This window comes from Orbicella franksi, chromosome 2, assembly GCF_964199315.1.
Source record: "Orbicella franksi chromosome 2, jaOrbFran1.1, whole genome shotgun sequence".
Classification (NCBI taxonomy): Eukaryota; Metazoa; Cnidaria; class Anthozoa; order Scleractinia; family Merulinidae; genus Orbicella; species Orbicella franksi.
Genome location: NC_138146.1, coordinates 9381161 through 9397048, shown reverse-complemented (window position 1 = coordinate 9397048; position 15888 = coordinate 9381161). Strand labels below are relative to the sequence as shown.

The 15888-nt window shown below is 39.2% G+C and overlaps 1 protein-coding gene across 2 annotated transcripts in view; it reads left to right on the top strand.

Annotated features, from left to right (window-relative positions):
* LOC145477980 (uncharacterized) overlaps positions 1 to 15888 on the top strand; it is a 38199-nt gene that overhangs the window by 15666 nt on the left and 6645 nt on the right. Inside the window, exons 1-7 of one of the 2 annotated variants that reach the window (XM_081455863.1) lie at positions 1 to 5757; positions 7800 to 7897; positions 8386 to 8631; positions 8748 to 8871; positions 10806 to 10967; positions 14388 to 14459; positions 15448 to 15612. In XM_081455863.1, the coding sequence (XP_081311989.1) occupies positions 5619 to 5757; positions 7800 to 7897; positions 8386 to 8631; positions 8748 to 8871; positions 10806 to 10967; positions 14388 to 14459; positions 15448 to 15612 (1006 nt within the window). In that variant the 5' untranslated portion in view covers positions 1 to 5618. The remainder of the gene's footprint in view (positions 5758 to 7799; positions 7898 to 8385; positions 8632 to 8747; positions 8872 to 10805; positions 10968 to 14387; positions 14460 to 15447; positions 15613 to 15888) is intronic. The other variant, XM_081455862.1, reaches the window with a different exon arrangement.

Genomic DNA, 15888 nt, shown 5'->3' with positions numbered 1-15888 from the left:
AATTACTCCAGTTGCACTGGGATATATTGTCGCTTGCATTAATAGATTTTCAAGAAGTTTGCGTAAAATTCCAGGACCTTCTTTCACAGCGGCGGTTTTTGAGCATTACACCGGTGGAGTATTTTGAGTCCCTTGAAGGCGTGATTAAACTTTTGAATGAGCTTTACCCGGCATTATTTGTTAATTACATTTTTCGTGTGTTGCGGTTTTGGCGTGTACGGAGATGAAAGAGCCAAACGGGTCACTCGCTCTTGCTTGTTATTAATCCCATGTATCTATAAGTACTATCCAAGTCGACGAGAAAGCTAGAACAACATCAAAGAACATGGGGCTAAATGTTGTTTTATGCAAACATATCGCCGCGGGCTTTGTGTTTAGTGCAGTTTAAAATTAAAACAAACACAACATATCCCTTGAGAAGCTCAACTTACACCCCTTCTATTTTAGTAGTCGCGTGATATTGTGGCTAACCAGGCTTTTAACAGCATGTACTTTATGCTTGAATGCCTCACGCGCTTTTTTCCCCTTGACCTTTATTTGTTAGCAAGTCAAAGCAGAGAAGACAAAAGTAGCATTCTCCTGTCGTTGTTGGAGGCAAACGGTGCAAACTGGTACCCTTGTTGTGCTCAATAGTAACTGACAAACATCGCTTGCGGTTTTTGTTTTCTTAAGTTCGTGCCAATTAAAAACCGGCTTTATTATGTTAATAGTACTCTTTAGAAATGACTTTTCAATACATCGGTAGATTGACTGTCGGTTTTATTTCCCGGGTAAAGTTTCGCTCTTAATTATCGTCAAAATTTGTTTCTCGTACAGTATAGTGCTTTCTTTATCGCTTTGTTTCAATGGGTAGGTCTGTCGGCTTGCGCTATTATGGTCCATAATTTACCTATTATTTCGTGAAGTTTTGTGTTCTTATCTGTCCATTGCGCTCTTATTGTACCCAACTTACTTACATAAAATTTCAGAGCATCGAATTATCAAAATTGGAGACCAAAATGTGCTTTACATTTTACCTGGAAATTTTGCTGTTATGGATGTAAAGACTACTTGTTATTGTTCCGGACAATCTTTGATTCTGGCATTTTTTCGACCAGGGATGTTCTTGGTAACCTTCATGATTTTGCACAACAGAAATACCGTTTCGATTGGTGACCACAGGTCAGACTGGGTGCTGGCTATACAAAAGGAAAAGTTTGTGCGTCGTTTTTCCGCCGTTTTTATTACACTTTATAAAAGGACTTTACCCGTAATTGCTTTTAGAACATATTTTTCTATAGAAACAAAGCCTTTGAAGTTATCCGCCAGCGCGTCATACCCAATTAGCAGCGAATCTATAGATTTAGCGAGTTAAACCGATAACATCCCTGCTACAACCTGCCCCCCATTTATGTTTCATGTTACTGTCTTCCAGAATTTGCTGCAATAGAAAAGTCAACGTCGGACCAGTTAGGTCATACCCCAGAAGCTTATTCCGGTTTCTTTGACATTTAGTAACTAGGAGTATTCTACTACCCCTTGGATGGCATGCTAGTCCATCACAAGGCTACCCCCAGCATGAATTCAACTGGCTGGAGAGAGGAATTCTGAGAATATAGTCCTTTGCCCAAGAAATATGGCTTGAAGACCAAGCGTGAGGTCAAGGTAACTGCATATTAGTCAAGTTCTTTTTTGCGTATTTATGAACCTAGACGGAAACACGCAAACAAAGAACGAGGTCAATATCCAGCCATCTTGACCGAACAAGCTTGGTCAATAAAGGATTTATTACATGGCTTCAGGGCATTTTTTCTTGCGGGACGTAGCGCGTAATCCCAAGCGACTATCTTACTCGCCCGGGGAGTCAATCACAGCGCAGGATTTGGTTCATCTCACGGAGCTGGCAATCCCACTAGTGAATAGATTAGTCCCAGGTGAATTATGCTGGTGGTAACCCTGTAATGGACTAGCATCCTATCCAAGGAGTAGTAGAAAAAGTCCTAATTGCTTTTTGTCACAGAAACCAGGATAACTAGCTCGACGTGATGAACAGGGCCCGATCTCGTACCGCCTCATCCGGAGCCATGAGGCCACCGCACCTGCCAATACCAAGGTCATCTACTAGCCTCAGTAACCAACGATATATGTTTTGAGCATTTTGAATGTAAAACCGACCGTGAACCAATGGACAATAGTGGTACATACTACACGTGCTATCTGCTGGTGGGCAATTTGCAACCGGTACTTTTAGCTCAAAAAAGTTTAAAATGATAAAAAGTTCCTAAAAGAGTCTAAGGGCAAATAGGAAGAAGATAAAATAATTTTACTCCGACTCTTCCTCTGTTTCCAGTAATTAATGATATCAGTATTGAAGTGGGCGCATTTTGTAATAATATATTTGGTACCAAACGTTAGGCATCTCCTTTCCAGAAGAACTTTTTTTCAAGCTTCTCCATTAATTTTACACCTACATCTAGTCAACATATATAATCTGCACAGGATTATATCACAACAGGTATTAAAGAAAAAACTTCTAAACAACTGAGACAAGGTCATTCCCCAGTACTGCATTGCGCATCCTTACTGCGCATAATTTGTGGCGTCATTAGCGAGCGCTCGTGCACGCGCATATTGAAAACATGACGGATTTGCCTTGATATTGAGTTCTGTCAGTTGAAAAATGGATCTAGCTCACCAACGAGCACGGGCACCCCATTTTTTTTTCCAGTCATTGTGATCAACTAATCATAAACTTTGCGTGAGAAAAGACTGATCTAATTTCTATTGCTGAAAATTGAATAAATAAGAAAAATAGCGGATACACTGTGGTCTTTTCTATTTTGCAGTCAGTAACCACGTCAAGAAATTTGGTTTAAAGTTTTAATGAAGGATTTAGCTTTCTGTCTGAATCAAACTTAAAATGTCTATTTGTGTCCGAAACAATGTATTGACTGTAGTTTAATGCGTGTTCGTATGAGTCTGGGCTCACAAAGATTTTACAATTACTGGGAATGCGTTCTTATAATAAGCATTAAATAATACCAAAATGGGGCATATTCAATGCCTCACTGCTCCTTAATGAGCATGGGCACCCCCCTTTTTTATTTCAAAATTGAAGTTGACAAATACTCAGTGGACAAAGTTTGAACAAAAATCTATTGCAACTTTTCTTCCAGAGGAATTACCTTAATTGCCTGATAACCCAACACATCGGCTGCAAGAGACCTTTGGACTAAACATAGTGAAACAGGCGCTTCAAAACTGTATAGCACAGGATTATAAACACCATGTTATCACCTATCCTCTATCTCTCCTGTCTTTTCTTCTTAAGCCCTCATCCTTCTCTGGGGGCAGGATTGCCGTCGCTGTCTCAATTGTAGTTTTATCTGATCAAACGTGTTGTGAAACAAGTCTTGCGCTCGTTTGAAGGATTCCATGCCTTTCGACGGGAGGCTAAAGATAGATTTGTCAGCTGTTTTAGTCTTTTCTATCACGGATAACTTAGATTCCTTTGGTTTAGTTTCGTTGATCAGTGCTGACTGTTATCTAATGTTATGGCAAGAATTAAACTTTCTTATCACTGGAAATTTTGACTGTAAATTACTTCTAATTCTAGTTCTGGTTACGAGAAAACAGCAAAAAATATTAGGAACTGTAGTGTACTGTAGGGGCATAAAGTAAATCCACCAAATTGATGCAATGAGCACTGATTCAATAAAATATCTGAAATTATTGCATGGTTTAGGGTGCGGAAGTGGATTATAGGATAATGACACAAAACATTCATTCCAAAGACGATGATAATAACCAATAACATGACATTATATTAAACATAAGACTAGCTAATTTATTGTGAATCACTGAAGAGTCCTAACAGACAGCTTGTCGTGAATTTCACTTAACCTTTTAAGGTGGCGCTGTCGATATTCCAATTCTTTCACTGATCAGTCTCCGTATTACAGTTGGGAGAATTTGTGACCTTTGCGTTAGAAAATGTTCTGACATTGTATGGAGAAACTGGATGCCGGCCACTTTTGAGAAATCCACGCACATTGTAATTACAAATACCTGTTTTGAGTCAGTGAGTCGAGTACGTGACGGCTAAAGGCATGATCTCCATCGACACAAATATGAGAAATACTATAAATGAAAGTCTTTTTTACGTAGCCTGTTGACTTGTTGCATTGTACAGAATATGAACAGCCATTATTGATCTCTGAAGGAAAACCAAAAATGTAGATTATCTTGTGAATATCATGTTCATTTCCTCACATAATATGGCCTCTATAACCGCCCACACATTTTCAAATCATTTCTTTATTTCTAGAGCGTTCAGTGAAGCAACAATACTATCGTAGTCCCCGTACATCTTATTATTCCTCGGTAAAACCCACTCAATGTAGTATAAGTTCTTATTCCTGCTTAAGAACATTTATCCGGAACGAATTTTGTTTAGATAAGTTTTTAACGTAAGGCGTTGTTGTTAGTAGCCAAGCCAACATTTAGGATTTCCTCAACAGCAAAAACCTCAGAGTACTGGGTTTCCTTTATCACAAGAAAACTTGGATTTCCTCTTTTTTTGATGCACCGGGCTGTCTGTCGATTTGCGGTTCATTTTAATTATAGCTTAGAAGCCCAAATCCACTTGTTCGATCAAAGGACGCAAGCTCCTACGCCAAACTATTCAACGCCCATCCGCCCTATTCTCAAAAATTTCATATTGCAGTCCTCAAAAGACATGTTTTTACTGATCTGTTTGCTGATAACTCTTCCAGGTGCTATACAGGCATGCGTGGTGTCTCAGAAGTTATGTTTCTTGCACGCTATACAAGCTGTGCACAAATAAACCTTTCAAGAATGAAAAATACCTTCACTTGCGAAAATCTGTGGATGATTAGTTCATGGATGAAGGAAAGTTGATATTTATAGAAGAATAGGAGACGATTTAAAACACGACATACATCTTTGCGTGCTGTGTTCTACTTCTTTCACTTGAACTCTCGGTTGACATGCCTGCGTGGCCGCTTACAAACACAGTTGCATTACACATCTTGAACAAGCGATAACAAAAGACAACTGACTCTAAACACCCGCCAGTACTCATGTACAAAAAAGTCCTTACCTCGTATTGTTCCAACATATAACGTTAGTTAATGCAGCTTCTGTGCCTGAATACTGCAGCTACGGGAAAAACACATGGATGTGGAACTGTAGTGTCTTTGAATGCATTCGGTAAGCTGATAAATCCTCTTATCCAATATTATCCTATGATGCACGAAAACTTTGATCCAATTGGGAAATACTGTTTGGAGTGTACCCGATTTAATTGTTGTTAGGAATTAAGATTTTTGGCCGAATGTGAGCGCAGTTAAAATAGTTGCACCTCACAGTCCCTTTCTTTATATCGAAACAAAAACTGAATTCGTCGAAGTCAGAATTCCTGTTGGAAACCTTTGATCTGTCATTGAGACGCTCGAATCGGATTTTGTTAAATTGCGAATAGCTCGACAGAAGGCCATTACCGGCTGCAGATAAGCTCAGATGATCTCAGAGCTGTCTCGAGGCTTGGCTTCAGCATTTTGTCCTAGTTTTTATGGTGCAACATTGTTGTTGTAGCTTTAAGCGGACAAAGAGGACGCATGGAAGCTAAACAGCGTAAAGTGTTTCTCTCAGCACCGTTTCGCTTGCCGGGAACCGAATATGCTAATCGAAAGAACGCTCCAGCAACCAGGAACGGGGCAGTTAGAAGGAGAGCAACGCTCGAGCACGCGGCTAAAGGTATGACAAGCAAAATTATAGACTTGTACTGAACTACAACAACGTTAGTGTTTGTTGCTTGCTATTGTTGTAAAGCTATTCAGCGCCCGGTAAGCGGGCACCATGTGGTAAGAACAAGTCATTACTGGTAGTAAAGCCTTCCTTAGTCGCCAAAGCAACATAAGCCTCCAGATTTCCCGTATTGTAAAAGAGGTCACGTCTCCAACACGTAACTAAATCTCTATGGCATACGTTACTTTTTTTTAAATTTAATGGTGCCCTCGTAAAGCTTGTACGGTTGGCATGGTTACCATCACAGCTTCTTTTCTTCGGATGTACTTTGTTGCGAACTCTGATTTTTCCCTCATGTCATCACTGTACATTATACATCTGCCTTTCATTTTACGCATAGCTTTACGTTTGTTATCGGGTTGCAATCACCCATTAGTTATACTTGACCTTGTGAGCATTGGTTTGTATGCGCAACAAGTGTAACAGCAGGGGCTGGTTGTTGCTGCATCACACTACGAACTACGTTACAGAGCGGAAATGGGATGAAAAAAGATTCATTGACTATAAATATCACCCTGCGCAAGTCACCGTACATCAAACTGTGTATATGTAATGAAGTAAATTAAATGGAGGGATAAAGATTTAAGGCTAGCTGTATTTAACATCGCAAACCCGCAAGGTGTATGCGTACCAGGCCCTTGCAAAAATTGCAGAAAATTTGTGATACCCAATTGTTACCAGAATCCCTCTCGCGCCGGAGAGACTCTCGAGAGTGCTTACGAGCATTAAGTATTCGTGTTATCAGAATACAATTCCAAGTAAACTCCGTGGGTGAATGATTGCCGTGATATCGAGTTGTCTTCCCATTTTTCAAGCGAATGGAAATGTACTGTTATTTAACCCACCATACGTAGAGGTTGTCATATAGAAAAGCGTGGAAACCACGGAACTGCGCAGTAATGTAAATCTAATCTCAAGTCTCCCAAGACTTCTTACCGCAGTTGCTATTTAATATTGTGTGGAAGCGGGGGTGGAAAATAAGGAGATTGTCTCCTGTCTTTTTGAGTGTCAGAACTAGCTAGTCAATTCAGTCTTCTTTTCAAGTGTTATGGGCCAATTGTCCGTATTTTGTGTCCGTTCGAAAAGGACTCCATAGCTTTCCCACACTTTCCGCTGGAAGTTCTGAGACAAAACTGTTTTCCAGTGGTTACCTGGTAAAGTGCAATTTATGTTGTCCACAGGCATGTAGTGCAGGTTGTTTGTTATGCTATTGCAAATTACAACTGTGGATTGGCAATTTAGGGTCATTATTGATGAATGGACTGCTGGGGAGGATTAACCGACCAATAACATACATACTGTTTTTCTTACCCTGGCTGAAGTTTGTGCAACATACAAATATTGTTTTCGCTTTTTTTTTCAGTTTTAAAAGTGTTGTTGTGGTTGGTGTTCCTTTTTTTCACTTTTATTTCGTTTGGGCGCTTACTGCGAGATTTAGCTTGCTTCAGTCACTCTTGTACTAGTTTTCTCATTTTACGCTATACTGCTGGAGGTCGGCCGCGTTCAAATAAGTCTGTGTTAATTATATTGCTGACCCTGTTGATTGACATTTGATTTAACAACGTAGCCTACTTAGGTTTTGGCCAGACCAGAAACATGATAAAATGTTAACCTTCAAATGGAACCCATTTGGAGTTGACTGTTTCGGTTGACAAATGCACAAAACTGCTTTGTTTCTTTGCAATGGAGGCAACGTTGAACAATGTATGAAACGCAAATTTTAATGCCTAACGTTCTTAATGTCTGCGAATTTTCTCTGGATAAGTATGATCTCTATAGATTGCATTTTGGAGTAAGACATCGACATTTAATTCCTCAAAATTATTGCTTGGCGTCCACTGAATGTCTAATACCTAACCTTCTTAATAAGCTTGATGTCTGCGAATTTTTTCTGGATGAGGGCAAAACAATAAATTGAAAATTGAATTGAAAATTGAGCTTGGATGAAACTTTCGTCAACCTGTATGGAATAAATACTGTATTTCTTTCAGACCGGGAGTGGCGACGGCTCAAGTCAGAATACGAGAGTTATATCATGGCTTTGGAGGCAGAAAGAGACGTGAGACTACAACAGGAACTAAAGCAACAGGTAAATACGTTGTTTATAATACTAATAGGATATTAACCTCCATTTAATATCACTGCTGGGACTTTGCAATCAGGAACCACTGTCAAGGGAAGCTCTAACGAGGTTATAAAAACAGAGTCTCAGACATGTCATTTGGCAGCATTTAAGAATGATAAATAGATCAGTTCAAAACAGACAAAGCTCTAGAACAGTATGCCTTGTTACGAACGTGACTCTATATCCTTGTGGTCATTGTGTCTTTTGAGAAAAGCGCAGCGCCACAAATAATGAAGCTCGCCAGGATATAAGAGTTCGCTCGACAGTTCTGCTGCTAAGCAACGACACAGTGATGGAAGTGCCGCCTTTTGTTTGAGGTGATCAGGAGTAGAACCCAATCACTTAAGTCACGGACTAATAAGTTGGCCCTAGCTCCCTCTATAATGCGCATTTGAAGGTGGCAGATTATATTTTGTACTCTTCATTTTTCTCTTTTTTTCTCCATTGATCAGGTGACCTCGGAATCCTGTGATCCAACAGAGGAGGTTCATTTGCCGGCGACTATGGAAGACGAGGCTCTCAAAAATCAGACCAAGGCAGTGTTACTTGCAGAGTTGATCTCCATGGAGTTATTCTATGGCCTGGAAGATTTGTTACGACGTGATCCAACTACAATAGCCCAGCGAGTCACAAGCAGTAAATTGTACAGTCTAACTGACAAAGATTTACTTTTACACAGCGCAGAAACGCTTCTAGAGGTAGATGTTTAGATTCTTTAGTTTATTAACCAGAATAGGTGCTGTTGTCTTTTACTTGGTCCGGCCACTCCATGTCATGCCACTGACTCACGTTATTGTTTCTACATATTTACTAGTTGACTGAATACTTCTTTGCAAAGAGTACCCTTGCTAATGAGGAAAATGGAAAAAAATTAGCACTGAAATGCCTTGAATCTAAAAATGAAAATACTGAGTTGCCAAGCAGGTCTTTGGAACGAGGTGAGGAAGTCTGTCTTGTTGATTATCTTTAATTAAATTTCTGAGGATCAATCCCAAAACAGACACTGCCTCTCTACAGCGTTGCATTTTTTAAGATTTAGCTGAGATAAATCAATTTATTTTTTCCAAGGTAATTACCGTGAGTATTATCTAAATTTTGAAATCTTAAGTTGGTCGACACTTGGCGGCGTAAGAGCGTCCGATAATAGCATGTGGGTTATTAGCAGAATTTACCATCGTATTTGTAATCGGTTTAGGGTAGTACTGTTTTCTTAACAGCTTACCAACGTTACGCATGATCCTATATAAGAAACGGCTTTGACGTCAGAGTATGACAAAGCAAAACATCAACAAGCTCAACCTGTTTGTTTTCATTACAAGAACAAATATTTTCGTATTGTCATTGGTATTCTAACTTTCCAAGACGTTTTAAGCAACTTAATCCGTAGTCACTACAAGTTAAAAATGGATAAGAAGGATCAGAAATGAAGCTAAGTTAAACGAACTGCAGACTGAATCACCATGCTCGTGATTCTTCAAGTTTTTCCGCGTAAAATAAACAGTCCCTCTGCCTAACTGGATTATGAACATAACTGCAATGAATTAGTCATAAGTAATATAATGTATGATACCGTCATGATGACTACGTGACTAGATTAATCACCAAAAGTCCACGTGTTGCATTACATATGTCACTAATGATTTGACCTCAAATTAAAAAATGGCGGACACGGGAATCTATACTGTTCGACTTTTTCCGATTGCACTCATTTTTGGTGTAATGTTGCAAAACGAGCTCTTCTTAGTTTTTCGCGAATTAGCGCCGCTGGCCGCATAGTTTGACCATTTCTTTGTCACGTTTTTGATACATCAGAACTACTGTTGTATTTCGTTACTCGAAGATCCAGAAAAAAAATCGTTAAAAGGGGCTGAAGTATAAGTTTTTTGGGTGCATCTGGAACAACCGGAATTTAAATATCCTCTCGTACCCGGGTTCCCAGCTTTCTAGCTAACATTTGACTCAAGGTGGCGTCCAGAAGTTGTCGGCGATATGATTCCAGTGCTTCCTTGTGTTACTAGATGGTGGCATTTGCTTCTGATGGTAATCACAGCCGGATCAGATTTTTTCAGAGTACCATTTACAATTAGCATAATGTAAAGTTTTATCAGTGCTGATTAGATATTTTCCCCTCAGGAAACAAGTCGAAAGGTTTTTAGTAATGTTTGTGGACTAAACTCTTCGTCTTTGTTACTAAAACGTACAGTGGATTTGGCCAATATTATGACTCCCGGATGTCGGGCTATGTCGAATACGCAACGCAGGAGGCAAGAGGCGGCCATTATACGCAAGCCCCTGCTGTGCACGCAAATCGACCCCCCTGTGAGTCATATACATTTCTTGTCCCTGAGACACGACCTCTTTTCTTCTAGTGTATGTGTTAAGTGTTTGCAGGATAAAGGAGAAGATTTGATAAATGAACAGGACAATTGACAGTAGTCTAAGTACACTGTAGTATAGGAAAGAATGCTGTTATAGGTACCAGGAGTTATAGTCAAACGTCTTTGTTGTTTAACGCCTAAATGGGGTCAGTTTTCAAACACAACTTTGAATGTAAATTCTTGGAGTCAGGCATAGTTGATCGTCTGCAAGGTAAAAGGTGTAATTCTTGCGAGACGAATGCACGATTCTTTTTCAGGTTTTGTGTTTGGTGGCTTAACTTGACGCCACAATTGGACTACCGCCTGAGGATAAAGCGTAGAAAGTAAAGCCGGCTTTCCCGCTCAGCAGAAACATCGTTACCTCATATGTACTTCAACTAGAAACGGAGAAAATTTGTTAATTTGGCAAGTGGAACTATCTGCCACTCATTACACATCTGGCTCAATTTACCGATAATTGGCTCATCACATGTTATCGCGTGTCCTTGTTTCAGAAAACGGCTCACTGCACAGCACGCCGATAGCGGAGTCTTCATACGAACGCAAAGTGCTTCGTGTTCGAGAGTCACTTGGCAAACTGAAACGAACAACTGATTCTGCCGCTCTTGGCTTCCTTTCGAGACTTTTGGACACCAAGCTAGACGAAAACGAGAAAGGTTTGTTTGATGTTCCAGTTTATCTGCATTTATTAACATAGTAGTGTATTATGACCTTGTGTGTTTTCTGTATTTTCTGCCACAATATTGAAGTACTAACAAAAGTCCATAATCAGTTTTCTCATTAGGCTTCATTTTTACATAAACTTCTAACGATAAGTTTTATGCCTCACTCAGTGGTCGCGTATTTGCCTGTACTTGGGAGTTTGGCAATTATTTGGGTTACCAGCTAAAACACTTGATGGGTGAGCGAATAAATGGTTTAGCAAATTGGGATCTTCGCTGAGGATCGTTGCGGAACGGGGGGATAACTCGGTTGAGCCACTGGCTCGTTACGGGATGCCAGAGGCACAGAGAACTTGTTTCTTCGCACTACTTCAGCGACAACACAGCAGAAATAAATAAATAAATAAATAAATAATAACTTTATTTAAGTGTCGAATGTATTTAGCACTATTGTACTAATTGGGGACACTGTAAATAAATAACCAAATATTCCAAATATAATCAACAATTATTCACCGAAGTGGAGGTAAATATCCATCACTTTCACCGACACTGGGGTGAATAATTGTTTTAGAATATACCACACAAGCTGAATAATTAGCGGACCAAAACGTTTTTTTTAATGTGTGACAAGCGGTCGGAATTTTTTAAATCTCTCGCGCCGGCTGCTCGGAGGTGAATAGTGCTTGCTAATCATCTCCGAGTTAACCAATCAGAGCACGCAAAAAGCACTATTCACTTGTGTGGTATATATTAAACTATTAAGAATCCCAACTGGTTGGAGGCTGACCAGTTGGCTATTTACACAACGCGGTCGAGGAATTGAACTCAGGACTACCGAGAACAAATCCAGATAGCAGTAGGGAGGAGGATTTCAACCAGGGAACTCCAATTCCAGCGCGCTAAACCACCGGCCACGCTGCCTGAAAAAACCAAAAAACAAAAAAAAACAAGGAAACTTCTTTGGAGCTCAGCAAATCTTCTTTATTGTTTTCTAGTACGAAAGATGTATTGTGCATGAAGGAAAATTATTTTTTTCATGCAAAAGATTGATGTATAAAGTATTTTATAATTAAAAATCCAGATTAACTTTTTGAACGTTTTGAACGAATGAAATGTTACTTTTGAATGCAAAATCTATTATGCTTATGAATAGATCGACCAATTAGTCTATTTGCTACATCTGGGCAGATGTTCCTTTCAAAACTTTCCCCAATGTAAATTGTATATTGTATCTATTGTACCTCAAAACATAAATGATTAGATTGAATTATATCGATAACCATATTTGGAAGGGGTGGGGGGGGGGGGAGCTCCGTCAAGGCAGGGCTGGGGACATGGCCCAGGCACTGGCCTATCTGCTGGTGGTTTGCTGGCGGCCAGCCGTCAAAAGAAGGGGGGAGGGGAGGGTTTCTTTTACTGACACTTCCACTTGGCTCGTCTTGAGTTTTCAGTGTCAAACAACGTTGATATTGACTGTGTGGCTAACACCTCGCTCAGTTGTTAAACATTGTTTAAGCGTTCTGTGTTGGCATGGAACTTTGCTGAAGAGGCACATGCCACGTGCAGCTCCTAGCCAAGGGGGGAGGGGGGTCAAGGCGCTTGGGGCTCCTGGCCCTCTTTGAGGGTGTGTTTTGGCGAATATGGTCAGAAGTCAGTGTAAAAAAGTCAAAACATTCAAATTTTTCGTAGGAATAAATAAGTGAAAGGATGGTTTATATACCCCTTACGATAGTAGACAACAAACTTTCAAACAGTTTTAAACATAGCATGCTGGACAAAACTGTTCTGGATCGACGTTTTACGACAAACAATTGAAACAAGCAAAACGAGTCAAATAATTTTGTGATTACCCAAACCTTATTAAATTCCACACATGGAAATGTATTTTCATACAGATCACGGAAGGAAGACTTGCGTCGCAGAGTATCTAAATTTGCGGACTGAATCACAAAGTACGGAAACTTACGCACAGACTTACGCACATGTCTTTACTCATCGGTATTGACGGGACCACAAACATTCACTAACTGAAAGTTTGAATTGGAAAATGTCTCTGTTTTTGTTCGAAGTTGGATGTCAAAATAATCAGTAAGCGAATAAAACCATAAAAATGAATTATTTGCAGTAAGTTTCTGTTACGCTTACGCACATGCCCCCACCCCCACCCCCATGATGTTATATGAGAATTTCAAGAGGGCTCAAGCTGTACTATATTACTTCTCTCTCCTTTCTTTGAGCGTACATATTCCTGATTAAAATATGTTTCCTGAAGAATTTTGTCAAGTATCATTCAATACTATGCTCGTCTCCTCTAGTAACGTGTGCCTTTTCATTTATCTATTTTTAAATTAATTATTTTTCTTTAATTGAAACAAGATTGTAGTTGAACTTAAAGTCGATATCTAAAACAACGTGTGATTTGTAGAAAGTTTTAATTCATTAGTTTGTGTACATACAGGATTTACAGCAAACACCGTAAAATAAGAGCGTACCGTTGTCAATTTTCTAGGTCAGATTTTGTCACATTTATCATCCTCATTTCTGATGAATATCTTACTTCAGACCTGTTCTGAAGATTCCCCTTACTTACCGGAAATTCCGTTTATAACAATGATGTCTTTTTTTTCCTTTAAATCACTTTATACTATTCAATTCATCCTGCATCGACTACTGCCTTCACTTTAGATGCTCGTGTTAGATTGCAAACCCTCCTGAAAAGTCAACATGTGCTATGCTTTGCAATAACTTTGCTTTCTCATAACTTTTAAAACATTTGATCCAATTTTAACTTTTTCAGTCACAAATGCCGCCCATAGTGTTGGAAGAAATATTCTCCATGTAAATATGTGTGATATTAACTGTCTCTTATCTCGTCCCATCATCTTTATCGCTAGCCCGTAATTACCACTCATAGAGAATCTAAATAAGTACAATTGCACAATTTTCAACCTATGGCTATGTCTTAAATATAAGTGGGAAAAACTGATAAATGGTATTCCTTACTTTGTGTGAAATAACTTAGCATATCTTTGTATGAGCAGAACCCATTAAGTTTTCCAGATTCAACGGACAAGTGGTCATGAATGCTTGTAAACATATCATGTGCTTATTCAGAAAAGTTAAGCACTCAACATTGAGCCCTAGGGCAAACAGTAACATAACGACAAGGCATCTGCTTGTTCTGTCCACGAAGGTGAGATTTTGACAGGAAGCCATATTTTTGTCATGTCTTGTAAACTTCCCCTCTGTAGTAACTTCCGCCGACTCAACACTCGTGATTCAAGTTGGTGACAGGTTGATCTGTTGCTGAGGCTGTTCCTTGATTGTGTTACTATGAATGCCTTGATAATACCAACGTTGATGTGTTAGGTAATGACTTACAGAAGGTATTTTCTTGCTTTTTTCACTCAGGTTTACAAGAGTACAAAAAGCGGCTGTATGAACTTCTAAGACATCTTGTCAAGTCCCCGGATACTTCCTCAGGTATTACATAGGCGTCAGCTATATATCAGGGATTTTTTTGTTTACGTTATCTCATTTAACCACCCACTAAACAGAGCTCAGTCAAAAGACATAGTAAAAGGGAGGGACATAAATGGCTTCCATAATCTTTACAGCTGAGCAGGTCTACTCATGAAGTCGTTTGCAGAACCTGTTTGGAGTTTTCTTTCAGTTTCCAAATGGTTTATATGAAGGAATATATCTATGACCTTTGAGGAGTGTGGATAGCCAAGAGGGAGTGTTTTTTTTTTTAATAGAACCTTGACGAAACATATCTATTCCTTACACTATCCTTTCTCTGGGAATACCTCTACCATTCCCCAGTTTACATAGTCCCTGGAAATATTTCTTCTTTACCAGGGTTAACATGTCCCGGGAAAAGGTAAAAGTCCAGTTTTTAAGCACTCAAAAGTGTGTTTGGCTTCCCAATTAATCAAGAGATAAAGAAAGCACTCAAGCATTTTCAAAATGCTGAAGTATCCATTCTAAGGAAGGTGGGAGACAGTAGGGTGGTCGATGATAAATTATGTGCACTGCTGGGAAACACTCCAGAGACAGAGACAGAGAGAGTAGATTGAACTTGAAATCTTATTACTTGCTGATGCAAAGCGTACATTAAGTAAGGAGCAGGAAATTCTTAGTTTTGTTGTATCTATTACGTCTTTCGTTAAATCATAATACAAACAGAAAAAACAGATGTCATAGATGTTTAATTGTTGTCTTAATTGGCCAGGTGTCTTGGCAGATATATCATTAACTGTACACATTAACCTCGTACGTTACACTTCGTTTCTTTGTTCAAGACAAGTTTGGACTAAAAGATAAGATGTATTCTACCAATTGTGACAATTGTATCTCTTATCTGTTTGTGGAAGACTTACGGACAATATCAGTTTCTGATTTGGAAAAGCGTATCAGTCGTTTTCACAGATTTGACGAATGAAATTTTTGCTCTGTATTTGAAATTCAGCACCCGGGGATGGAACTCTTGTCGATTCAGTGAAGCTCGAACAGTCCTTGTGTCACGTGCTCATGGACAAAGCCATTCTGAACTGCCTTTTGTTATTGGATAAAGCCGACATGGAGTTCCGGATTAAAACCTTAGCAGAGCAGCAAACTCGATTTGATTATTCAGGTATGGTTAGTTCAATAATCTTCTACAACCGACACAACAACAACTAAAATATTAATAACAATAGTAATAATAATAACATCAACAACAACAGAAGAGAGGTTTGGAATGATACAGAAACGTCTTCGACAGATTTTGTAATTTCAGCATCTAAATTTAGGAAATTATCCAGACATCTAGCGTAAAAGAAGGTAACTTTCCGGTTTACTTCAATTGCGATGTTAATCACTTTGTCTTTATCTGACTAATACGTTGCACAAGTCTAGACACCCAACGAGG